Source organism: Macrobrachium nipponense, chromosome 12 (genome assembly GCF_015104395.2).
Source record: "Macrobrachium nipponense isolate FS-2020 chromosome 12, ASM1510439v2, whole genome shotgun sequence".
NCBI classification, from domain to species: Eukaryota; Metazoa; Arthropoda; class Malacostraca; order Decapoda; family Palaemonidae; genus Macrobrachium; species Macrobrachium nipponense.
The window spans coordinates 88,471,020-88,497,324 of NC_087205.1; the positions used below are offsets into that span (position 1 = coordinate 88,471,020).

The 26,305-nt window shown below is 37.6% G+C and overlaps 1 protein-coding gene across 5 annotated transcripts in view; it reads left to right on the plus strand.

Annotated features, from left to right (window-relative positions):
* Positions 1-26,305, plus strand: part of LOC135224639 (Fanconi anemia group J protein homolog) — a 1,012,503-nt gene that overhangs the window by 901,491 nt on the left and 84,707 nt on the right. For all 5 annotated transcript variants that reach the window (XR_010316790.1, XR_010316791.1, XR_010316792.1 and 2 more), the window contains one exon: positions 25,641-25,743. Coding sequence is in view for 2 of the 5 variants with exons in the window: in XM_064263852.1 (XP_064119922.1) it covers positions 25,641-25,743 (103 nt within the window). In the remaining 3 variants the exon portion in view is untranslated. The remainder of the gene's footprint in view (positions 1-25,640; positions 25,744-26,305) is intronic.

Genomic DNA, 26,305 nt, shown 5'->3' on the forward strand with positions numbered 1-26,305 from the left:
TCTCTCTCTCTCTCTCTCTCTCTCTCTCTCAACAGACCAGAATGAATCTCGGAGCAATCCCAGCGGCAGCGCCTTAAGGTGTAGAATGCATATTCCGGTCTCTGTTTAGATGTTTTTCTTTCAAATGTTTACTTTCTTGGAATGCAGCATGATAGTCTTCCATTCTTGTTTTCTGTATACAGTTATTTTTTTTATGTAGTTTTCCACTGTAGAAACGCAGCAAAGATTTCATATCTGCCCCCTCTAGTTCCATTCACGATTTGAAATTTCACGTTGGTTATCGACATGAATGCACTCTCCTTCGGATTTTGGAGGGGAAGGGGGCCGGGGGGGAAGGGGTGCCGGGAATAGTGGACGAGGTTCGGGGGTTGGTGTCGAGTCTCGGCGAGAATCATCGCGCCTCAGGCAACAGGTAAAGTAATTCACACTTTAAGAGAGAGAGAGAGAAAAAAAAGTCTGGACTAAGAGTACTGCCGTCGACGACTTCTCCGTGAGAGAACGCTGATTTCGAACCCGCGTATCGGACTTCGACTTAGGCTTGGGAAATGAAGTGACATTGCCATCCCGGCGTTTGGAATTGCAGCGTATTTGGACTTCGGGTTGACCTTTCGAATGCCATGAGCCGTTTACGTAATAACACGCATATTATGCTTGGGTGCCCAATGGCAATTCATTTAAAAGCCTCGTCTCAGTCATGCATACACAGTACGCATCTTAGGAGCCAGAGAAACCCGGGTAAGCGTGGCACTCGTAGCTGCGGGTTTTTAGTGCATCTTTTGCTGTTTTTTCTTGCTTATTTCTGAACAGCGTTCATTCCGTGCCTCCGGACTTATATTTGCCAGGGGCAACCAGAAGGATTTTTAAGGCTGTCGCAAAATATAATAATATAAAAAAAAAGTAGATTTGTAGCTGAAACGCTGTCATAAAGACAGGTCTTGGCCTCTTGTGAAACACTTCTGATCGATTTATTATGATGTCATCGGTGCTTCACGTGGAGAAGAGGAAGAGAAGGAACGAGGAGTGGAGAGAGTTTTTTTTTTTTTTTTTTGTAGCGTGGTTCATTCTGAACGCTGATATAATTATTATTATACTTGTTCAGGCCATAGGATGTCCTGAATTGATATACGTTGTTTCTAGTTCAGACTTAGATATTCTGGTTTGTTTGCTTTCAGTAAATTTTTTTGTGATTTCATTTCTATAACTATATATATACATATATATGTGTGTGTCTGAGTGTTTGTGTGTTTTGACGGTGTTTTATACTTACATATTGTAGTGTTTCTGGGCATGTTTGTGGAAGTAGGTTCGTTTATTATCTTCAACAGAATAGTAGCGAGTTACTATGCAACCGGGGTTGAGTTAACCGTCAATTTTTGGACGGAAAACATTTTCTCCCCAAAAATGAAATTGGGAAGGGGAAGATTAATTAAGCAAGTCTTCCTCGTTTACGAGTTCGTTAAAGAAAAGACCTCCAGCATCTGTTTTTATATTCCTTTCTGTATTTAATTTTCCAAAATTTCCCCTCTTCCACTTCGAGTGCCCCTCCTCCTTCCGTATGACCCCCCCCCCCTCTCTCTCTCTTGTCCCGTAGTCCTTCATATCACTCAAAAGGATGGATGTTGTGATGTCAGTTGCTTGTTATTATACTAAGCATATTAAAACCCGTCAGTGTGAGATTTGTATTCCATAGAAGTGGAGAAAAAAAGAAGCCTTTGGCTTTTTATTTGGCTGTAGATTTTTGTAGGGCCTTAGTGCACATTAATCTTGCTGCTAGTTTTGCACATTAATTTTACTGCTAGCTTTGCACATTAATTTTAATGCTAGTTTTGCACATTAATTATACTGCTAGCTTTGCACATTGATTTTACTGCTAGCTTTGCACATTTATTGTGCTGCTAGCTTTGCACATTAATTTTACTGCCAGCTTTGCACATCAATTTTACTGCCAACTTTGCACATTAATTTTACTGCCAGCTTTGCACATCAATTTTACTGCCAGCATTGCACATCAATTTTAATGCTAGATCTGCACAAACTGACAATCTCCACTACAACTTTTCTGTCAAGGAAAGTCCCTTCTCATTTGACTACATAGCCTTCTACAAGGGAGGGAAGCAGTAACCTGGCAAAGGTTTTTAGGTTAGGAAATCATCTCGCCAAAAAGATTTTCCTTTCTAATGCTTTCCTGAACATCTCGGAGACGGGTCGATACTGGACTTTATATTGAGGGTCAAGAAGAAGTCCAGCCATTGCTTAGATATTTGTGATGAAATTTAGGAACATTTAGTCTCTCTCGGATAACTAGGTGCTAGTAATCGAAGTTGTACAACAGTTGGTTTCAACCCACCTGCGCTGAATAGATCAGGCTTTGCATTAGATCTTAATGACTTCGGTTTCATTGTTGTGTATTTGAAAGGGTGTTAAATAGTGATAATATTTTTAGGCGTCTTAAACGGTCTCATATAGAGGAAACTCTCTCTCTCTCTCTCTCTCTCTCTCTCTCTCTCTCTCTCTCTCTCTCTCTCTCTCTCTCTCTCTTTCTGTGTGTGTGTGTGAAAGAAAGGATATGTTTTAACGGACATTAATTTCTCTGAACTTGACTCGAGATCCTCTGAAAAATGTAATGTTTAATGAGGTCAGAAAGTTATCTGTGGCGATTTTATTAATACTAATTTCTGTATTAAAAAAAAATGGCTTGCATTATTTAAATAAGATTTTATGAAAGTGGTCATTGATTCCAATTTGCATTGACGGACATCATTATTTTACCTAGCTATTTGCTATAGAGACTTGAGGCTCAAAATTGATGTTCTCCTCCTCCTCCTCCTCCTCCTCCTCCTCCTGACTGATAAGCGTAAACAACGCGTGGATCCGCAACTATAACAAAAGTCGAGTCCGGTTTTCTCTTGCGATACCATTTCTTCCCTTTTATATTTTCTCTCTCATTCTCTCTTGTCTTTATTATGTAAAGGGCAAACTCATAATTAGTGTTTTGATACAGCCCGGACGGTTAGGGGCCGAAAGCAACGACCACGTTCTCTGCTGTCCTCTGACATTAAATCCCCCTTTTTTATATGGCACTAACTAACCACTTAAGAGTTGCATTGTCCTCCAGAACAAAGCTCCTGCTTGCTTCGCCCTTAAGCTTCGAGTGCAACTTAACGCTCTCGTGGCCTTAGAACGCCGCCTTTTTTTATTCTTCTTTTTTTCATTTTTGCCTTTTTTCTCTCTCTTTCTATCTCACCCGTTGGAGGAACATGAAAGCGCAAAGAGATAAGGGTAGGCAGTTCGCGGGGATGGGCGGAGGGCGGCTAGGTGGATTGGGGCTGGGGGGAGGACTGCAGTGGAGGTAGAGGAGGAGGGAGAGGAGGATATATCTCCCCTGGTAAGTTGGGGGTAGTGGGGGTGGGAAGAGGTTTTGGGGAGGGGGAGTGGAGGGAGGAAGTGGAGGAAGTCCTCCCGACGACCTATTCTTTAGGATTCTCCAAAAAAATGCAGTCGCTCTTTGTTGAAGGAAAAGGCGTTGTTTAAGTGTTGGATACACCGCCACTGTCTAAATAGAAAAATGTGGAACGGCCGTAAAAGGGAGAAGACATTGGTAATGAAAAATCGTCGGTGCGTCTCTTGTTTTATATACTTCTCTTCTTTTTTTACCAGTTTACATTGTTGCTACTCGCCCCTCCTGCAGCGCGCGCGCGCACGAGAGAGAGAGAGAGAGAGAGAGAGAGAGAGTGCAGAATTGAACGCTGTTTTCACAGGACCTATGATTTGGCAAATTAAAAAATTTGCTTTTTAATTTATTCCTGATTCGTTCCGGTACGATTTTAGTTTCCTTTTGATTTTTGATTTAGAAATTGCAAATCCTTATGTTCACCTCTTTATCCAACCAGACTTTTATATTTTACTCGCAATTACTGGTTCCTTTGTATTTCATCCTTTACGAGACGAACCCAAAACTTTATCATCCTTTTTCGTAAAAACTTTCTGGTGAGAACTTATTACAATATCTATATATATATATACATCCATACCCTATCATATTATATTTTATATATATATAATATTTATATATTAATTATATCTTATAATATATATCATATATATATTATATATATATATTATATATATATATTATATATATTATATATATATATATATATATATATATATATATATATGTATTGATAATCGAGGTTTAGGATCCAAGTAAAAACTGACATTTTCCCTTATGAAGTCGACCTCTCTCTCTCTCTCTCTCTCTCTCTCTCTCTCTCTCTCTCTGGAGCGTTGTTTAGTACTTCCAGTGGTCAAGTCTATTTTTGAAGAATTTTTATGGTAATGTATATGATTGATGAAAATGTTAAGCGTTTTTAACGGTATGTAGCATTTTTTTAGCCAGGGAATTGTGTAAATGAAACAAGCCATGTATTATATCGATTGAGGAGGCGAATATACTACGCCATCCTACAGGGAAGAATGCTGCTGCGTGGACGTCAAAGTTATCGGAAACGCGACGACGTGTGGGCCATGCAGCAGTGAGTGAGTGACGTGAATGCATGAGAGCTTCTGCCAATATTTGCTCGAAGGGGTATTCCCGTTTACTTTAAATAAGCGCGTGTTTTTGGCCATGCGGAGTACCTTTCAAAATATTTGCCAATGGTCGTTACGTTTCATTCCAAAGCGTCTTCGGGCTAGATGCGTAAGTTTTTTTGTTATTGCTGTTCCCGTGGGGTTGCAGCCTCTTCAGAGGTATAGCTTTTTACCCCCGGCGGGTTTGCAACCATCTGAGAAGGATTCCAGCTTCTCCAGGGAAACAGTGTTGTTTAAATTCCAGGAAAAGACTGACCTCCTCCCAGGAGCTGTCTTCAGCTTATCTATAATTTGCAAGTAAGTTTTGTAGTATTTTTTCATGCTTTACAGATTTTAGAATATGGAGTACTTCTCCATAACTGATGTTTTGTTCGTTTGCGAGTTAAGCTTAAGAGGCTACGGACGCATCCATTCCCCCCCCCCCCCCCCCCCCCACCCCCCCCCCCCCCCCCCCCCCCCCCCCCCCTACTGAGAACGATAGTAGTTTTGTTAAATTTTTTTTTTTAATTTTCGGGGGGGGGGAATATCAGTTTTTACCATAGTTTTAAAATCACCTTTATTTTATTTGTTTAATTTATAAATTCATTGCCATAAATATTCACCTCAAACCAAATTCATTATAGCGCTGAATAATCCTTCTTGATTCCAGTGCTTGGCTTCAAGCCCAAATTTCATATTCTATTCCAGTAGTTGATACGTGCGCGAATAAACCTTTTTTCCACCATAAGTATTAGTCAGTTCTCTTAAGGTGGACAACAGGGATAACACTTGACGATGCTATGTATTTCAGGACGACTGCTTGCGTATATCATTATATGTATAATTGTTTAACCTTTGCTGACAATATACGTCTTACATTTTTTGTTTGTCAGTAGTTCTTGATATTTGTACGCCTTTGCATATTTAATTAATTATGTTTCCGATCTGAATTATGACGTAGTATTTTCTCACTAAATTTGTACTTCAGTTTTTCTCCTGTTAATGAAAAACGTCAAAATTCTTGTACATAATCGCCGTCATTAAGGAAGAAAGAAAAGAGGATTTGCAACAACAGGATCCTATGGACGCGTTTGTTCAGCTGCGCAACAAAATCGTAAGAAAGAAAAAAGTTCTAAGAAATTTTTAGGGATTCATCGTCTTGTGAAAATAATTAGGGTTGGGGTTAGTGATTTCGGACAAAATCACACTATTTTGGTACAAATAGCATGATACTAATGAAACCCCTCCCCCGTCCTTACCCCACCTAACCTCATACCCGTGAGCCAGACCGCTCGGACAAGACAAGCACAGGGCCACAGGAAGGCTGTTTCCTTCAGCATGACGGAGATGTTACTTCCTTCTTCGTTCATTTAGTCTTTAAGGGGGCTGCCTATTTAGTGACTACTACAAACATTGATCTTATTCTAACTTGCTACAATGACCATCGGACATTATTTGACCAATGACCACAATTACCTCTCATTGGATAACTCCAGGTCACGTTCATACGTGCCATCGAGTCCAGCCATCACGTCGATTTTCAGTGTCCAGGGATTGTTAGACACTTCAGGAGGTTGTCTTTCCATTGTCCAGTTTTGTGCTGTCCTTCTGTTACCATCCTCCTGATCTGGGTTACTCGGAAGGACTCGTGGGACAGATAGGAAATTTAAAAAAAAAAAAAAAAAAAAAAAAAAAAAAAAAAAAAGTACTCTGTGTATTGATAACTTTCTTGAACAGCGTCCGGAGCTGATTACTCAAGGAATACCAGGGTTAAAATATGCGGGGGAATGTTTTACGCATTGTTTGAGTAGGGCCTTTTCATACTGTAGATCCCATAGGGGGGTAGGGCCCTTCAGTGCACCTAATGCGGTGAACAGTAAGCATTACTTGAAGGTTCATTGCTGCGTCCCTTCGACCCGAGCTGCAACCCCTTTCATATATTTTACTGTACCTCGGTTCATATTTTCTTTCATTCACCGTACTTTCCCCCCTCTCCTAACAGTTGATTCATAGTGCAACTGCGAGATTTTTCTCCCATTACGCCTTTCAAACCTTTCTACTCAAAATGTCCTTTTCGGCGCTGAATGACCTCATAGGTTCCAGCGCTCGTACTCTGGCCTAAATTTTATGTTCTATTCTGATCCTTTCATGCTGTAGATAATGTTGCGATAATTCTCTCTCTCTCTCTCTCTCTCTCTCTCTCTCTCTCACTCACTTAATCGAGTTGTCTTTTTCATTCATTCATTCTTGTAGTTGGTTTTCTCATCACATTATTCATTTCAGAGCTTCATGCCGCGATTTTTTTGGGTTCTTGCCATCCAATTCATTATGTTTTATAGCTCATTCTTTTGAAGGTTTTCTTGACTCTTATTAATATATCATCTCTTCTATCTTACCTCATTGTGAGTTGCTGGTGTTTCATTATCGTAACGAAATAATCAATAAACACTTTTATCACCCTTTTTCTTTTGCTTTTTTTTTTTTATCTTGCTGTCGCAACATACCGTACAGTGCTTTTTGGATGTTAATACAGAATGGGAAATGGTGCATTGATGTATATGTATGTATGTAAGTATATATACATGCATACACACATCTATATACATATATACATACACGTGTATGTGTGGAAGGGTATAATCACCTTGCATGTAAAGGAGATAAGTAAATATAGTAATATATCAAGTGCGAAAAAAGTGAGGCCATCACCTTAGAAAGAATGAGAGAGGACGCTTAGTTAAGAGCCCCATTACCTCCTTATGGAAAGGGAAGGGTGGCTGGTGTTAGTATTTATGTGGAATAGTAATGTGACACACGAGAAACGTAATGGGGTGTGTGGATTGGGGAATGGATGGGTAGAGAGAGAGAGAAGAGAGAGAGAGAGAGAGAGAGAGGCAGGCCTTCATAGGGCCCCCTGCAGAGTGTGGGTGTCTGTGATAATGTTATGGAGATTGCAGGTCAAGGGTTAGGTAAACAAACCCAGCGGCCCATCGCCTCCCTGCTGCTCTAACGCCATCTTCCCAAGCATGGGCACAACGGCGTAACCCCCCCTAGGGGAGCTTTATAGTGCTTTTGCGTTTCTATGAAAGCAGAGGAATTCTTTATAGAAGCGTTATGCGTGTAATTGGTAGGATACCCATTTTGAGGTATGGGTTTGTGTGTTTATATCTTATGGACAGTCTTCAATGGGGATATGGCAAACTCGTCAGAATTTTAGTGTTTGTCAGAGTGGTCTCAATCCCGCCCTTTTTCCTCAGTGGGGAAACTATTAACGATATTGTAGCGTTTGAAAGTCGTGCCTCGGCTATTTCGTTTAAACAATGAGCTGAGTCCATTTGCATCTCCCCCTTTTTTACGAACACGAAAACCCCGATGAAGTGCAAAAACGCTCAATTGTAGCTCAATTTCACAGTCGAGGAGCGCAGGTTCATTCATTACTGGTGATTGCTGCATTGCTCCCAGATAGGAGGCAATCGGTAGTTTGTAATAAAACCAACAGTTTGGAAATTGTATTGTTTATTATAATCAATGAAAATTTTGATGTTACATGGCTGCATAAGATTATACTTAATGAAAGCTTTTCATGTATGTTTGGAGGCAGTGTTAAGATGCTGAAAAGGTTTTGTAAACTCTTCAAACCATCGTTAAAGTCACACAAGGGACCCGGTTGATTCATTTGAGTCCTTGTGTATTATCAATTCATCGGTCTTTGAAGTCGGGAACAAAGAAGTATTGGCCATCCTGGAATTATCTGTAGCGTCGCAAAAGTTTCACCAAAGAGTTTATCCATAATTGGGGATTTTATCCTGAGTTTCTTAGAGAATTCTCCCGTAACTTCCTAAGAATTTAACCATAATCTGCACATGAAGTATCCATAACTTTACGACCTTACCCATAACGTCTTTGTTTATCTGTAATTTCTGAAAAAAAAGTCCACCCCTGAATTCTTAAGCATTTATCCATATAAGTCGATATAGTCCACAGGAGAAAAGAGAATTCGCTCGTTAATTTCGCCTTCCACCAAGCCTCTTCAAGGGCTTTAGTATATCCATATAATTAAAAGGTTTACTAGAAATTTTGCCTGTTTTTGAATATGATTCGATCCTATTACTAGAAGGGACCTGGTTACTAGTAACTGATGTCGGAAACGACCAACTCGCATCGGAAGGGTCGAATCTCGAGAGCGTAACCGTGTAATAAAGGCGCGATTGAATTTTGGCGTTACGTGTAATGTATACTTACTACCTTTCTTTCTCCGTAGGGAAGTAGTACCGTCAATACACCTCATGCGATACATTGTAGGCATTATTTGAGTTTTTTTGCAGCCTCCCTTCGGCCCCTAGCTGCAACTCCTTCCTATTCTCTTTCTTCCATCCTACTTCCCACCCTCTCCTAACGATTGTTTCATAGTGCAACTGCGATGTTGTCCACCCGTTACACCTTTCAAACTTTATTTTATTGTCAATTTCCGCTTCATCGCTAAGAATCGTCTAACCAGCAACCAGCAATGGTAAGTCTTGTATTATAATCTCAAACTCTTAACTTCCCGTGTTATTTTCATGAACTCTTCGTGGACGTTGGTGGTAACATCCCTTAGATCCTTGTTGTCCCGTAGGATGTCGTGGCTCATCGTTCCCTTCGGAGCACATGTAACCCTCGCTGACACGTGGATTACTTATAACTACAGCCTCCTTGCTTATAACTGTACCCCGTTCAGGTGCCTTTGTGCTAACGAGATGACCCCTATTATTCCTCACCATAGGTACTCTTTTACCCTGATGAGCTTCCCTCCGACGTGGCTGAAGCTCCGATCATAATTTACTTTGAGGGTGGGTATGGCGGCTTCTCGGACCACCTCCCGATCACTCATAAGGGTGATGATGGCATTGACTGGTAATGGACTCTCTGCCCTTTGCGAATATCGTCCTGCTTAGGGATGGTCGCGTAGAGGCGATGTGGACGTTGAAGTATAACGGCGGAACGGGCTTTACGAAAGCTCGGTGATGAGGGCGATAACGAGGAGTTATGGGGCGTGGGTATTGGCAGTGGGCGGGGTGGGGGGGGGGGGGGGGGGGGGGGGGGGGGGCAAGGGAGTGATAAGGATTTCCTCTCGGGATCCCTCGGAGGTAAGACCGCGTTGGAAATCCATAGGTATAGGTCGTCGGTCAGTTTGGGGAGGCTGTCTCTCTCTCTCTCTCTCTCTCTCTCTCTCTTGTGCCGATCCCTTAACAACTCATTTCCTAGTATTTCTATTTCCTAGGTAATCTGATAAGTCCTCCACTGAGGGATGACGACTTGCTAAAACTGAAAAATAAGTAGGTATTTATTTTCCAAGTAATTACTTATTTTGGCTTAAGAAATAAGTAGATGTTTAGTTACTAGATAATAATGCTTTTTTTGTGTGTTCATCTTACCTAGGAATCTTCCTTATTATCACTTACTACTATAATTTTTTCAGTGACAGAAGCATAACTCTCCCCAGTGACAAGCCGGAACATTGAACCAAACTCTGCACATGTACGCACCTGGTAGCTTAATTAATCACTTGAATATAACAATAAAACGAACGTTATACGGCCAGATAAGTGAATGAGAGAGAAAATGCCAATGAGGGTATGAGATAAGGGAATGGCTACAGGGCCAACATGAGTAAGGAAGACGGAGGGAGGGAGGGAGGGAGGGAGGGAAGGGGGAGAATAGAAATGCGACGAACCGTAAACGCCCCTGACACACGATTTAGTGCCATTTGAAGGCAATGAGATGTTTGTTTTTCGAAAAACAAACATCTCATTGCCTTCAAATGGCACTAAATCGTGTGTCAGGGGCGTTTACGGTTCGTCGCATTTCTATTCTCCCCCTTCCCTCCCTCCCTCCCTCCCCCCTCCCTCCGCCTCTCCTTACTCATGTTGGCCCTGTAGCCATTCCCTTATCTCATACCCTCATTGGCATTTTCTCTCTCATTCACTTATCTGGCCGTATAACGTTCGTTTTATTGTTATATTCAAGTGATTAATTAAGCTACCAGGTGCGTACATGTGCAGAGTTTGGTTCAATGTTCCGGCTTGTCACTGGGGAGAGTTATGCTTCTGTCACTGAAAAAATTATAGTAGTAAGTGATAATAAGGAAGATTCCTAGGTAAGATGAACACACAAAAAAAGCATTATTATCTAGTAACTAAACATCTACTTATTTCTTAAGCCAAAATAAGTAATTACTTGGAAAATAAATACCTACTTATTTTTCAGTTTTAGCAAGTCGTCATCCCTCAGTGGAGGACTTATCAGATTACCTAGGAAATAGAAATACTACTTAGGACTCCTAACTTGATAGTCCATGATACTCGAAAATTGATAATTTTTTTTGTTAAGGATCTTGCAGTGTATACAATCAAATTCAAAGGTTAGTCATTCATCTGTAGAGGAATGAGAGAGAGAGCTTATGGGTTCTACCTCTTTGTTTCACTTCAGATAAACAAAGAGGAGGAAGAAAAAAATGCCTTTTAAAAGTGAGGAACTCCTGTAGGTAAGGGTGAGAAGCATGGCTCTTGAAATTAAGAGAGACCTTCTGATCTGGCAAGACTAAAGGACCACTTAAAAGAGAGAGAGAGAGAGAGAGAGAGAGAGAGAGAGAGAGAGAGAGAGAGAGAGAGAGAGAGAGAGAATTCTATTTCCTTAAAATAATTTGTCCAATCCTTCAGAAGTTTTGGGATATTTTGGAAACAGAAAACCGGAGGTAAATTTGTACCAAGAGTAGACTCGACTAGCTTGGTAAAATATTTTAAGGGGCATGCTGGTAAATGGGTGTGCAGACAAAATTATGAAGCTAGAAATCTAAAATAATAAATCAAAAGTAATCCTCTTCGGTTTAGAGGGTGACAGGTGAAATTAGAACTTGTTTTTATTAAAGAGAACCGTACACTCAAAGCTTACAGATGGCCAATTATTGTCTTATGCTGTATATAGCAACCTCAGAATTGTGCGTGTATATTCTTACTGTTCAATCTCGTAAATAATGCTAAAAAACACTTGATGGATGGAGGTTCTTGATTTTATAGAATTAGCATTTTTTTCCTGAGCTTTGATGACCAAAATTAAATTGTTAAGTAACCTGAAAGAGAATGAATGTGCCATCATATTCCTATTAGATATTCTCTCTGCACCGGTTGGGTTTTGGGAATCGACGACAGTTGTTGGACCGTTCGAAAATGGCGGCATGATAAAAGTAGACATGATGAGTAAATAAAAGTACATAACTCTGCGGATAAAGTTGGAGCAACCACAACAACAACAACAACTACATTACGTCCTGGTGGAGGCATTAACCCTGAAATTGCACTCTTTTTGTTTCAATAGTTAAGTACTCCGCAAAAAATAGGAGTAAAAACTGACAGCGTTCAATGAACAGGGTATCGGAAGTTCGTTATGCTTGTTAATTCACAGTTTGATGGTTTGATTAGCTGTCAATAACAGTGCGGAGTTTTTGACATGTCTAGAAATTATATTTTATGCGTGTGTGTGTTTGCGTAACGTTAATAGTGGTTTTTAACCGTGGTTCTTTTCTCGGTGCCGATTAGAATGGGCAGCTTCGAAATGAAAATTTGCTCTTTATTCGAAACCGCATTATTTATTTTTTTAGGGAGGTGAGTTGGGGCGGGCGCCAGGGTTAAGGAGAAAGGACGAGGAGAGAATATTTTTTTTATAATAATGAATATTTTTTTATAATAATGAATAAATTTATGCGCGTGAATATTTTCAAGCATACAGTACATATTCGTATTTCCCGTAGGGGTAGTGTTGTCAGTGGTACACTGTAGGCTCTACTTAAGGTTCTTGCACCGCCCCTTTGGCTCTTAGCTGCAACTCCTTTTATTCTTTTACTGTACTTCCATTCATATTCTCTTTCATCCATCTTACTTTCCACCCTCTCCTAACAGTTGATTCCTAGTGCAACTGCGAGGTTTTTCTCATGGTGCATCTTTCAAACCTTTTTACTGTCGGTTTCCTTTCCAACGCTTGGCCAGAGACCTGAATTCTATATTCTATTTATAATCACGTACAGATATTAGTTAGCTCAAGTTCTTAGCAAAAATTTTAAGTTGAGGATGATCTCCTTCCCCTTCCCACTCTAACGCAACCCGCCAAGTAATCGTACTGCTTAGGTCAGCGAAAGCATTATGATACAAGTGCATATCGCTTCGTCTTGTCCAGGAATTGAAAATGGCGCGCGTGCGAACACACACACACATATATAGATAGATAGTGCGGTTTTTTTTTAAAAAAAACGTTTTCAAAAAAAAATTGTCCATTTAACAAATATAGATATGATATGTTTGTCATGCGGGCACCATTATTTTTTCTTTAATATATGATTCCCTCTTGGGTTTTGCTAAGTCATGAAATTTCGTGTTGCCGCTCCTATCTCTGCGTCTACTTTAAACTAGAGACATATTTACAAGTATTGATTAATTGTTTCGCTTACAATTCTGGTCACTAACGTTTGAAATATGACATTGATGATATGCGGTTTAATCTTGATCAGAGTAGGAAAATCATGCATGATGGTGTAGAATATTTCATTTACTTGATATTAATGTCACCATAAATTGTCGAATTAGGCGTGTTCTTTTTAATTTTTTTATTTTCTAATTTATTTTTTCCATAAATTGACGATCATTATATACTCGTCGACGGCGTTGATTTGTTCATCGCACTTCCTATCTCTCTCTCTCTCTCTCTCTCTCTCTGCAACTCGTCACTCATCTTCCCCCCTTCCGCGCCCCCCCCCTATATATATATATATATACATATATATATATATATATATATAGATATATATATATACTATATAATTTTAATTAATTGTATATATTACTTCTACTTTAACTATGGTCTGAAAAAATATGTAAGGGCTCAGCGAAGGGCAACCTCTTTAGAGACCACTCCATCTTGCACGCCCCCGCCCCCTTTCACACTGCCCATCCACGGTAAGTGTGACCGAGTGGGTTTTTTTCCTGGGTTGTACTAAAATTAATGCCGAAGGGGCCGCTATCGGACATGGAGCCTACGCCATCTGTTGCCCAATTTTCGCACTGCCAAGTCCGACTTACAGTTTTATACTTTTTTGAAGAGGGAATTGTATATCTGAAAGAATAGCGGTTACAGGGAAGTTGTAGTCCAGTCAAATATATATTATCTATATAAATATATAATATATATATATATATATATATATATATTATATATATATATATAATATATATATATATATATATATCTATATTTGGGAAGTGATTCTCTTTAATTCAGTCCGGTTGTTGTCATGAGACGAAGGACATGAAGTGATTTGACAAATATAAAAAAAGAAAAATACTACATATTAACTTCCTTTAATGTTATTTTGTGGAACGGCCAAAAAAAACCAAAATCCAAAACAACCATTAAAGTAGATCAGTACGAGGTGCTGTTTATAAGTCTTGAGTACATTCGGGGTACTCTGAAAAAAAAAATGCAGTTAATAAGAAATCTAAAATAACTGAACGAAAAGTGTGGGGTAAATATATTTCGAGGCTCATTTAAGGGACCCTTTCTGATTTTCATTTTTTACTCAGTATTGTTGGACGCCATTAGAGGAAAATGCTCGATTATGTATAGGTGGTTTAATTTTAATTCCGTTTAATAAGAATTTGTACGTACATCTATATTAATTATATATATATATATATATATATATATATATATATATATATATATATATATATATGTATATATGTGTATATATATATTTATGTATATATATATATATATATATATATTATATATAATTATTTATATATATATATGTATATATATATATATATATATATGTATATTATATGTGTGTGTGTGTGTGTGTGTGTGTGTGTTATATATTCATTCATATATATGTATAGATATGATGTATGTATGATATATATATATATATATATATATATATATATATATATATATATATATATATAGTAGCCTATAAAAACGCCAAAATATAGAAGGTAAGTACTCTGTTTCAGAGACTGCTGTCTCTCTTCTGAAATATACTAGTACTTACATTCTATATTTTGTCGTTTTTATGGACTCCTTTTATTAAATGGAATTCTGTTGTAACAGAACATTTTTACCAGTCAGATATATATGGTGGATGATTAACTACTACTGCTTTACACAGTGCAACATTTATAGAGTAAATGTGGCAGTCAAGGACTCTAGAGAATGGAAATCAGGAAGATGGAGCAATGAATGTTGGTATGGATAGTGTATATATTGGAAGAGGCTGATTCTTGTATGTTTTCGGGTTCCTGGGAAGAAGTATAATGGAAGAAGGTAAGATGAGGCAACAGATGAATCATAGAATAGAAAAGGTAGCAACATATGTTTACAAACAGACAGGAAGATACTAAAGTTATCTAAGAAGGCCCATGTGGGGACATAGGGAGGAATTGTTGAGTCATCTCTCCTTTATGAAAGTAAAGAATGGATATTGAATAAAATAAAAAGTTTAAGCTTTTATGATGACCTCTTTGCTAATTCATGTGATTTAAGATGATTTGATAGGTGAGAAATCTTGTGATATCATGTGATTAATATTTTAACGTAGGTGGGAGGATGAATCATTTGTGTTTTTAGATGGTTTGGTCATGTGGAGAGGAGAGAGAGAGAGAGAGAGAGAGAGAGAGAGAGAGAGGAGAGAGAAAAGGGGGGCTGTAGAAAAGGTTTTGGATAGATGGTATGAAAAGGTTATTCAAAATAAGTGCCTTAATATCTAGTTAGTGTGAAAGTGCACGCAAAAATGAGAAACAAATGACGGTGTGTGTAAGGATGCTCGACGAGCTGCTGACTCGCCTCTTTTTGTAAGTAAATGGAACTGTTACTTTTTTGGAAGTTTTATGCACACTGGATTCCTCCACAGTCAGCTATCAAAGAGAATATGGCAATTAATTTTTGTTCCCGTATGGGGATAGTGTCTTCAGAGTTCCTCATGTGGTGTACTGCAGGCATTACTTAAGGTTCTTTGTAGCGTCCCTTCGGCCCCTTGCTGCAAACCCTTTAATTCGCTTTACTATACCTCCGTTCGTATTCTTTTTTCTTCCATTTTACTTTCCACCCTCTGTAACAATTGTTTCTTAGTGCAACTGCTTTGAGGTTTTCCTCTTGTACACCTTTCAACCCGTTTTTGGTCAGGTTCCCTTTCAGCGCTGACTGACCTCATAGGTCCCAAAACTTGGCCTTTAATTCTGTAGTCTACTTTGTTGATTTTTTCCCCGTTTCCCCGTTTCGGGGAGTAAGCCTCAAAAACTACTTTGTTGTTGTGTTGTGTGTGTGTGTGGGGGGGGGGGGGGGTTGGGGGGGGGGGGGGGGGCGGGGGTTGGTATAGGGTAGGTCTATAGAAGAGCCTAAAAAGTTCTGAAAAAGGTGTTTCGCGATGAGTTAAAGATACAGAAATTTTAGGATATATTTATTAGAATGAAAATGTAAAAAAAATAATGTGTATGTTAAACAGTGCAGAAAAAATATTTCTAATAGATATAGAGTATTTATTGTAATTTTCGTTGGGGAAATAAGGCTCTATTTGACCGTAGATTTTCTCACATTATAATTTACGTCAAAAGTTAAGAATATAATGTTTACAACATGGCGTGAGGGGAAGATCTTGCACGTGTTCCGAGTATGCTGGAGGTCGGATCATGCCTCGTTTTAAATGGAAGTCTTGTTAACATATTGATAGCATGTGAACTCCTCCTTGTTAGTTGAAGTATCTTAAAAAAAGCAAAAACTGATTCTGTAACGATTGGAGAAACAAGAGGCTTAAGATATTTGGAATAGGAATAGTTTTGATTTCACTTGGAATAGTTATACCGAACTAAAATGCTGCTCTAAATGTGTTTAAGGGGAAAATAATACAATGTTAGTATAAAATAAAATGTTATATTAGGTGCCTTTCAAGATATTTATATGCCTTCTGTCTGGAAGGAAATCTAATTTTTTTTTTAAATGCGTCTTGAAAATTTGTAATATCTCTTTTGGTCTTCAACAGGCGATTGGTAATTTAGATTGTTTTTTATTCCAGATCTTAACGTTAATTTCTTGCACCGTCATTCAGTTATCGCATTGAACATATATATTCTATTGAAATTTTCGTAGTTCTGGCCATCCTGTGAATTGAGATCTTTTCAGGCTATGCAATTCAGAACGTGATAATAGATTTGTAGTCAGTTCTAATGTGTTTACATTTTGTTTTCGATTCGTTGCTACTCTTTTCTAGAAATTATCGACTTGAATCATTCATTGGAACGCCAGAATTTCAAACTGTTGCTGAATTTTTTTTTTTTTTTTTTTTTTTTTTTTTTTTTTTTTTTTTTTTTTTTTTGAGGAAGGTCATTGAGTATAAGTAATTTTCATCTCTTACTCATGTTCATTGTTTTCTTTTTTTTTTATTTAACTTACAGATAATTCCTCTCTCTCTCTCTCTCTCTCTCTCTCTCTCTCTCTCTCTCTCTCCTCTCTTCTCTCTCTCTCTGTATGTATATATGTATATATTATATATATATATATTATATATATATATATATATATATTAGTGGGCCCCCGTCCTAAGGGGAGCCCTTGTGCTTGCAGCATTCTGCTTCTCCATGTAGGGCTGGAACTTAGTCATAGTTATGATATAGTATTAATAACTAGTATCCGGGTAGTCATAATTTATAATATTAATAACTATTATCCGGGGTAGCTACCAAATAAAATCTGTATCAGTCATCAAATGGCATTAAGGTATAAATATTTCAAATTAATATGTTGGAAAGCACGTCCCAAATCCCTATGACATGAAGACGTTAGTGCCAAAAGCCTTGACGTGATAGTGAGATGTAAGTGGCTAAATTTAGCTAACCTGAATGAAACGTTAACGATGTAAAAGGCTCCCACAAATGAACAACACTTAAAAGGTAAAAACAAAGTTGGTACTCTCTCTCTCTCTCTCTCTCTCTCTCTCTCTCTCTCTCTCTCTGTATACAGTCGATTGATTCCGGCAAATCACGGGAGGATAGTTTCTGTAATTCCACCCAAATTCCCGCCACATTTTTGCTCTCCCGCGCGACGTTTTTTGCCGCTCGCCTTTGCGTGATTCCTCCCGGCCAATCCTCTTTTCCTCCTCCTCCTCCTCCTCCTCCCGGGCGATTATGTCCTCCAACTATGATGATGCAACAGAGCTGCTTACGATTTTTGCACACTGATATGGTCGTCGGAGGTTTTATATTTTGCCTAATGCCGCTTTATGCTTCATTGCCATTATCTTCCGGCCGCCGAGAGGTATCATCAACAACCCGGTTGCGCCATTGTGCTGCCTGGGTTTCTTTTATTGGTTCTAATTTCGTGGCTTTTTTTTTTCTCTCTGATTATTATTTTTAGTTGCAGCCATCGTTTTGAGAGGTGGAAAATAATGAGATGTGGAAAGTAATGCCTGTTATTGCCTCGATGTAATGTGTTAGTGACTCTCTCTCTCTCTCTCTCTCTCTCTCTCTCTCTCTCTCTCTCTCTCTCTCACAAACATATATATATATGTGTGTGTTTGTGTGTGTGCGTGTGTGTGTGTATAGGGTATGTGTATATGTATAGGGTGTGTGTATGTGTGCGTTGTGTGTATGAATGGATGTATTTGAATGTGTCCCGTTTAATAATTTGGAATTTTGGTTACATTAGCGCTGGATGTGTGCACATTTGTGTAAGTTGAACACGAACTAAGAATTGTCTGTGTTCTTTGCTGATATTTAGCTGTTAAGATCTAGGATTTTCTTCTTTTTAGGATACGTTTTTCTTATTTTACTAAATTTGCTGTAAATGGTGATACATAACTAGTTGTGGGCGTGAAAAAGCTATTCGGATGGTTAAATCTGAGTATTGCAGTGTTATTTCGTTACCTAAACGTTTGTGTAACCTGCAGGAATTGTCAGTTATTCTCATTTCATAAAGTATGCTAATCTTTTGCCTGAAATGGCATAGAGTACGTGTTTCTCATCTGTAATTCATATTGATCTTATATGATGGAAGGAATAGCAAAGTTAGGTTGTTTATTTGAACTAATGGAACTAATTTCTCATTTTCCGTAACTTGGATATGTAATACATTATGAACAGTAACTGAGATATGTAAAGCATTATGAACAATCTTGAGTGGAGTTTATCTGTTGAATATTTATTTGTTGATTTTATTTCCATTTATCTCAACAAACGCATATGTTGTTTACTTATCAATTGATTTGTTTGGAAGATGTATAAACTACTTTTAAAGTGGGATAGGACCGCCGAGCCACTGCTTTTGGGATTCCTGTAAAGCATATGGTAATGTGATCTTTTCCCTGACTTGTTAGGCCTTAGGGCATTGAACATCCCCAGCTGACTCATTCGATATGACTTTTTTTTTTTTTTTTTTTTTTTTTAACTACCATATCCGATAGACAACACCCTACAACTCATTTGTAGCAACTAGCAACTATAGGTAACAAGTTTATCTCCCCAACTTAAGTCCGTGACGTCCACCTATATTTTTTTAGGTGTGCTTAAAAGTATAAGTGTTCTTTCGTCTAGAAAAATTGTATTCATAAGTGTGCATATAGAGTTCCATGGTACCTTACAACTGTAACATTGCGATATTTCGGTAGTTTTCATTTATGGGTTGTGTACCGTGTGATTGTGTGTTTATATATATATATATATATATATATATATATATATATATATAGTATACGCATATATATATATATATATATATATATATATATAAATATAATATCGTATATATATATATATATATTATTGTATACGTATATATATATATATATATATATATATATTATATATATTGTATATAATCTACTGTACTAATGGTTTTAAAATCTCTTCTGGTTAACCAAAATGGAAATCGCCGTCAGGAATTAATTCGCTCTACCCTCGGAATTGATATATTTTCATACACACACACACACAAAAACACCACACACACCAACCACACACACATTATATATATATATATATATATATATATATATATATATATATATATATATATACATACATGTGTGTGTATGGTTATGTGCATGTGTGCGTTGTATAAAGAAGTATGACATGAAAATGTGAAAATGTTGTGTTAATGTAATTAAGCTTAGTGACTTTGATTATAAGAAAATAAGGAGAGCCTATGAGGAGAAAAAGTATGACTTTCTGGACATTTTGAAAAAGAAACCCACAAAATTACTGTGTATAACGTGTTTACTTATAAGTATTTACATTTTATTTTACTAGTAAATACTTATAAGTAAACACGTTATACACAGTAATTTTGTGGGGTTCTTTTTCAATCTTCAGAAGAAAACTGAAAGAGGTTTTTGTTTGTTTCTGGACAGTGTTATGAGGGGCATGAGGAGTTGGTAAGCTGATAATACCCCATAAAAGGGGTCACAGGGAACCCGGGGAGTTTTTGTGGGTCTTGGAGGGTAGTAAGAGGGAATAAACACTTATGTAATGTAAGGATTAAATGAAATGTTCAGTAAAGGGAAATATTTTATAAATGGTATAGTTACATGACAGAAGCGATTATGTGGAAGTATGCAATTCGATGGATAGGGTAATAAAAAAAAAACGCGATAAAAAAAGGAAAGACATTCTGTATGGAAATAAGTGAATGGAAATGTTAATGAACAAATAGTTAATGGAAGCAAATGGAAAGATGGAATTCATGAGTCGATGGATGAGTATTTGGAAGAGAGGAGAGGCAGAGGTGAGTGACAAGAGTGAGTTAGTGGATGACCGATTTTTGTAAGGTATGACTGGATGAGAGGAAAGTTTCAAAGGAATGAATGATTGGAAAAATTGTACCATTCGGTGAAGGTGAATGTGATAAAGGTGGCATGACAATGCAAAGGGCATAATTTCATTATTTTACGATGGATGGAGTTTGGTAGGTTATTGTTTGATAACAAAGGTATAGATAGGCTCCCGTATGGGGATTATTGTCGTCAGTGCCCATCACTAGGTATTACTTAAGGTTCTTTGCAGCGTGTCTTCCGCCCCTAGCTACAACCCCTTTCATTCCTTTTACTATACCTCCTTTCATATTCTCTTTCTCCCATTTGACTGTCTACCCTCTCCAAACAATTTATTCTTAGTGCAACTGCGAGGTTTTCCTCTTGTTACACCTTTCAAACCTTTTACTGTCCCAGTTCTTAGCCTTTTGCCTAAATTCTATATTCAGTTCACAGTATAGATAGGTGAAGAACAGGGTGAGTTTAGTCAAAGAATGTGTGTGTGAGGTGTTGTCTATAAAACGTTGTTTGAGAAGTTAAGAAGTATTGCATATTGCTGTATGTAGAGTATGTGGCTTACACAAACCTAGAAAAAACTTAGTGGTAGAATGAGTAGAGAAGGAATGTGGAGGATGCAGATTACGTCAGGTATAGAAGATAAATTTTTATAGCGCAGTTAAAAGTTTTAATGAATGAAACAAAGCATTCGTTAGAATTTGGGGGGTATGGAGTTTGTTGCGATGTTGGTGAACCTTTATATGTACGTATAAGATACGCCAAATATTGTGGAAGTTTTCTGCTCATGCGGTTAAATTGTGTTACATTGATTTATACATACATTAAGGTGACTTTGCTGCTTTTTTCTATATCCATCCCGTTTTAGAACGATATATATGATAATATATATATATATATATATATATCTATATATATATATATATATATATATATATATATATATATATATATACCTTTTAAATTTGAAATAATTACCGAGTTCCTTAATTGATAGCATGCATGTGGGATCGATAAGCATTGAAAGTATTATGTGAGGAAACGTATCAATTCTCATTGTCTGAGTTTTTTTGTGAAATCCTTAAATAAATCCTTATTTTACAACACTGGTGACCTTTATATGTACGTATAAGATACGCCCATATTGTGGAAGTTTTCTGTTCATGTGATTTTGGTTAACTGCTCAAGAGCGGTTAAATTGGGTTTCATTGATTTATACATACATTAAGTGACTTTGCTGCTTATTTCTATATCCATCCCCGTTTTAGGGAACGATATATGATATATATATATTAAATATATAAATATATATAGATATATATATAATATATATATATATATAATATATTATATATATATATATATATATATATATATATATATATATATATATATATATACCTTTAAATTTTGAAATCATTACCGAGTTCCTTAATTGATAGGGGCATGCATGTCGGGATGCATAAGCATTGAAAGTATACTGTGAGGAAACGTATCAATTCTCATTGCCGAGTCTTTGTGAAAATCCTTTATATCTTAATCAAACACTGTTTTTGTCCCCCATTGTATCTTAATCTGTGAACCTATACTCGGTTTTTTTCCATCTGTCCATCCGCCCGTGGTGTTTGCGTATGGTAACACTGCGTCCCGGGCTTTAGATAGTTACATTCAGCTTACATTCAACAATAATAACAATATCCTATTTCGAATATTAACGGGTGTATTCGCATACAGTAAATTATTAAAACACTTTTTCAGTTGCAAATGTACACCCAGATATCCTTTTATTTACCTAAAACTTACATATAGCGTAACTATTACCATACAAAAACACCACAGGCGGATGGACAGATGGAAAAAAACGGAGTATAATAAGTCGTGGCCAGAGTTATGAATCATTTAGCCGCCTAATTTTCCAGCTTGGTGGTTGCTGGTGTGAATTTGAAGTGCACGAAACTTTAATTTTATTGCAGAAGGGAAGCCAGTAATGTTGAGTTAAAAGTATATAAATATTCGTAATCTAGTTTAGGGTTATTTTTGCTGAATGATATTTTTTAACGTGTCTTTTATAAACCTTTAATTGCTTTTCCATTTTTCCAGGTCACGGTCAAAGAAAAAAAATGCATAGTAACATAAATTTCACTTAACGGGTGACCTTTTAGCTATTCAACCTAGAATTCTGCAGACGTATATTTTTTTTATAAGCTTGTAAAAGTCGCCCTTGAGAACTCATTTCTTCTTCCAAGAGTTTTTTGACAGATATCGATATTCATCCATCACTGCTCATATATATGAAAAGTGTGCAACATTAACTAAATTTAGATTCGTTCTACAGCCTTTCTTCCTCGAAGAACATCCTTAACACACTTTAAGCTTTATTCATTATTATTCAGCCGAATATTTTCGACATTTTCTTTGACCAGTTACTGAACGCTGTCGGTAGTCATTAACAGAAGTTAGGTTGTGGTTCCCTCGCTCCTCGTATTGATGACAGACAGGCGAATGAATTTCGTCGTTCCAAAGCAACAAGAGCAACAGCACTCGAGCATTCCATAATAAAGAAGAGGTTGGTGGTGGTGCGGCGTCATGTAAAAAGTATCTTCACACATCGTATCAACGAGAGACGCTTATTGAATACGCCAACGTCCTCCTCGCGGCGCCTTTACACGCCCGCTGTTTGTTTTCTCCCGCAGCGAGGCACCTTTATTGATTTCCGCTTTATAGCATAGACACCCCTGAAAGATCGCCGCGTGACCCATCTTCTGTGATTGCATTCGGCGATGTCTCTCGCTCCGGCGATTTCGCGTTTGTTGGGCTAACTGCGGTAAATGCAGATGGCAATGTTTTATCCCCGTGGGATATGCATTTATCGCGGGTCAGAGCACCCCGGAGGAACGGGGAGGCGGAGGTGATGGGCCGAAGATTTATAAGGGTTTGACCCCAGCGTAAACGAACGCCGCGGGGACTCCCACGAAAACGCAGCATGGTTCGCTGGAACAACTCTCGTCTTTGACAACACCTGTTTCGTAAAAGCTTCCCAAAACCTTTGGTTTTATTCTGAAGAATCCTTTCCAAATATTCACTCACCCTCGCTTAGGGTTGTTCAGAAGTCGCAAGATTAGCTCATTCGTAGTTTTGTCGTTGTGAGTATAACCGCTATGCACCGATGTGAAATAATCGCGTGCTGAATCCAATTTGCATCAAATGGAGGGGAAGGGGTGGGATATCGGTGAGGGTGATCCCCACCCCCCACCCTCCTCCATATCAGCCTCGGTTGAAATATCGAAGAACATATTTCACGGTCATAAATTGGCTGTGAGTAACTGATTGCAATCTCAGTCATCCCATTCGGTCATGTCATGGTCATTGATGTTGTTGTGCTCTAGGGGGAAGTATGGAGTTTGGGGATATGGGGGGGGGGGTCCATAATTTTTTTATACGATGAAATCTTGGAGGCAGACAGTGTCTCCTTCTACCTCTCTCTCTCTCTCGTCTACTCTTCGTCTCTTCTCTCTCTATTTTCCATTGCTTGCAACCCTATACAATTCTCTACGTGAAAAACAATTATTCTTTTAACTTAAGAAAAAAACTAGGAAACCATTCATTGGGTACTACCCATTAGAAAATGAACTTTGATGATATAACGATGATATAACCAAGATTCGAAAATACAAGTCCCAACCCTAAGGATGGTACGTGACGTCTCATAAGTACCGTCTTTCTATATGTTTTTAACACTCAGAGGTTTAGAGAAACTAGCCCTAGTTGGACGGCAGCAAGTCTGAACGCCGTGTTCATTATATTGTCATGAGTTTTTGCCAAAAAAAGAAAAAAAAAAAAAAAAAAAAAAAAAAAAAAAATAAAAAATTAATAATAAAAATTAAAATTAAAATGGAAGGCGTAGAATTCATCACTGCACTTTGATAATATTAAAATCTCGAAACAAATTCTTGAACTGGTTAAGTGAAGGGAGGTTACGGATGGAATGGTTAAGCGGTGTGTTAATTATAGTTGTCCCGGCGGAGGCTTGCAGTCTTTGGTAGCTTTTGTGAGTGCACGTCCCAAATAGAAAAAATCATATGCACTAATAAATTTATTTTTGAGACTTTTGTTTTTGTTAAATTACTGGGTTTGCTTACTCATTTCTTGCTTATATAAGATTTATGTTAGTAGGAGTAGTATTAATAGGGCATTGTTCTTCTTATTCTGCTGTTTAAATCAATGGTCTAGCCTCTCAAGGTGGCCCTTATGAATGCCTGTTTTAATTACTAATACACACACACACACTGTTATTGAATTAATAAGCTCGTTTTGAATAATAATAGTAATTGGGGAAGAACTCTCTATCGCGAGAGTATATATAATGTTCTAAAGGGTCCACAATAATACAAAGTGTTAAGAGTCCGTGTATAATTTTTAAGACTACAAAGAGCTTTCGAACCCTTCCCTGGGTTCATCAAGGCCAATAGAGTGGAAGGGTTCGAAAGCTTTTTGTAAAGTCTTAAAAATTATACGCGGACTCTTACTTTGTATTATTGTGGACCCTTTAGAACAATAATAGTAATAATAATAATCAGTAAATTGGTCAAGAGACAGCTTCCGTGAAAAAGTACGTAGAATATTAAATGCAACAAGTTGTGAGTTGTGTTTTTCTTCCAGTTTTATAAAACTTATGCTATCAAAGTTTCAGTTACGATCATATGCTATAGCGAGGGATTTGTCAGAGAGAGAGAGAGAGAGAGAGAGAGAGAGAGAGAGAGAGAGAGAGAGAGAGAGTATTATACTTAGATTTACAGTTGACAATATACGGGGGCTGAATTTAATTGTGAGATCGACGGTATTCATTCAAGCAGATGGAGGAAGGTATGCAATGTGTAAGAAGTGATTCAAATGGGTGTTTTCCTTTTAGGTAAAATGCATGCAATTTAATTCTTGAAAAGTCAGTGCTTTCTGTATTATATGTGTATATAGACCAATTTACTGATTATTTTTATTTACTATTATTATTCGTGATGAGCAAACACTAAGAACAAAGTCACATTAAGTCACGAAGCAAAGTTCCACAGAATTAGCATAAACCGGAATATACAAGAAAACCGCAACTATTGGATTCGAATCTGTTTTTAAATATATAAACAGTCGTAAGTTACAAACTGGCATCACAACCATAAAATTTATGGACGATGTTGCTATTATTATGTGATTTTGAATGTTTTTTCTTTCTTTTCAGGACAACGGTGCTGAGTTCCCGCGAGCACACTTGCATCCATCCGACAGTCAGCAAGATGCCCAACAAAAATGAGGGATGTCAGCAACTCATTGACCCTCGTGAGGTAACCTCATACATATTCGCACTTAGTTTATTATATGCTTTTGGTTATGCCTGAGTTTGGATTGCGCAGTAATTCGACAGAAATGTTGCATATACTAGGTTTTTAAACTCCCAAGTTGGGTCATCCACGCCCTTACGAGTGACGCCTGTCTGTGGAGACCATTCATTCGGTCCCAAAATCAAGTTAGCTTGTGTCATTTTAAACCAGATTCCCTGATTTATCTGTATACCATAAAATCTAGAATTAATTTTTAGGACATTTCGTTGGGATATTGCTATTATCATAAAATCCTGACGTGTAAAGTTTTAAATATTACCGTGTACTTTTGAAGTCCTCATTCAAAGAGAATTCAAATGGTTATTCGCCTACAGCCTTGTCTACGCCATTAGGTTCTAAGCGCATGTCCATGACGGGAAATAAACAGTAATTTCTCCTGTACCCTATAAGTACTATGTTGCAATTATATAATTGGAGTTGTAATTGTAATTTAACTCATAATGAATGATGCTCTCCGGTAGATTCTCTCTCTCTCTCTCTCTCTCTCTCTCTCTCTCTCTCTCTC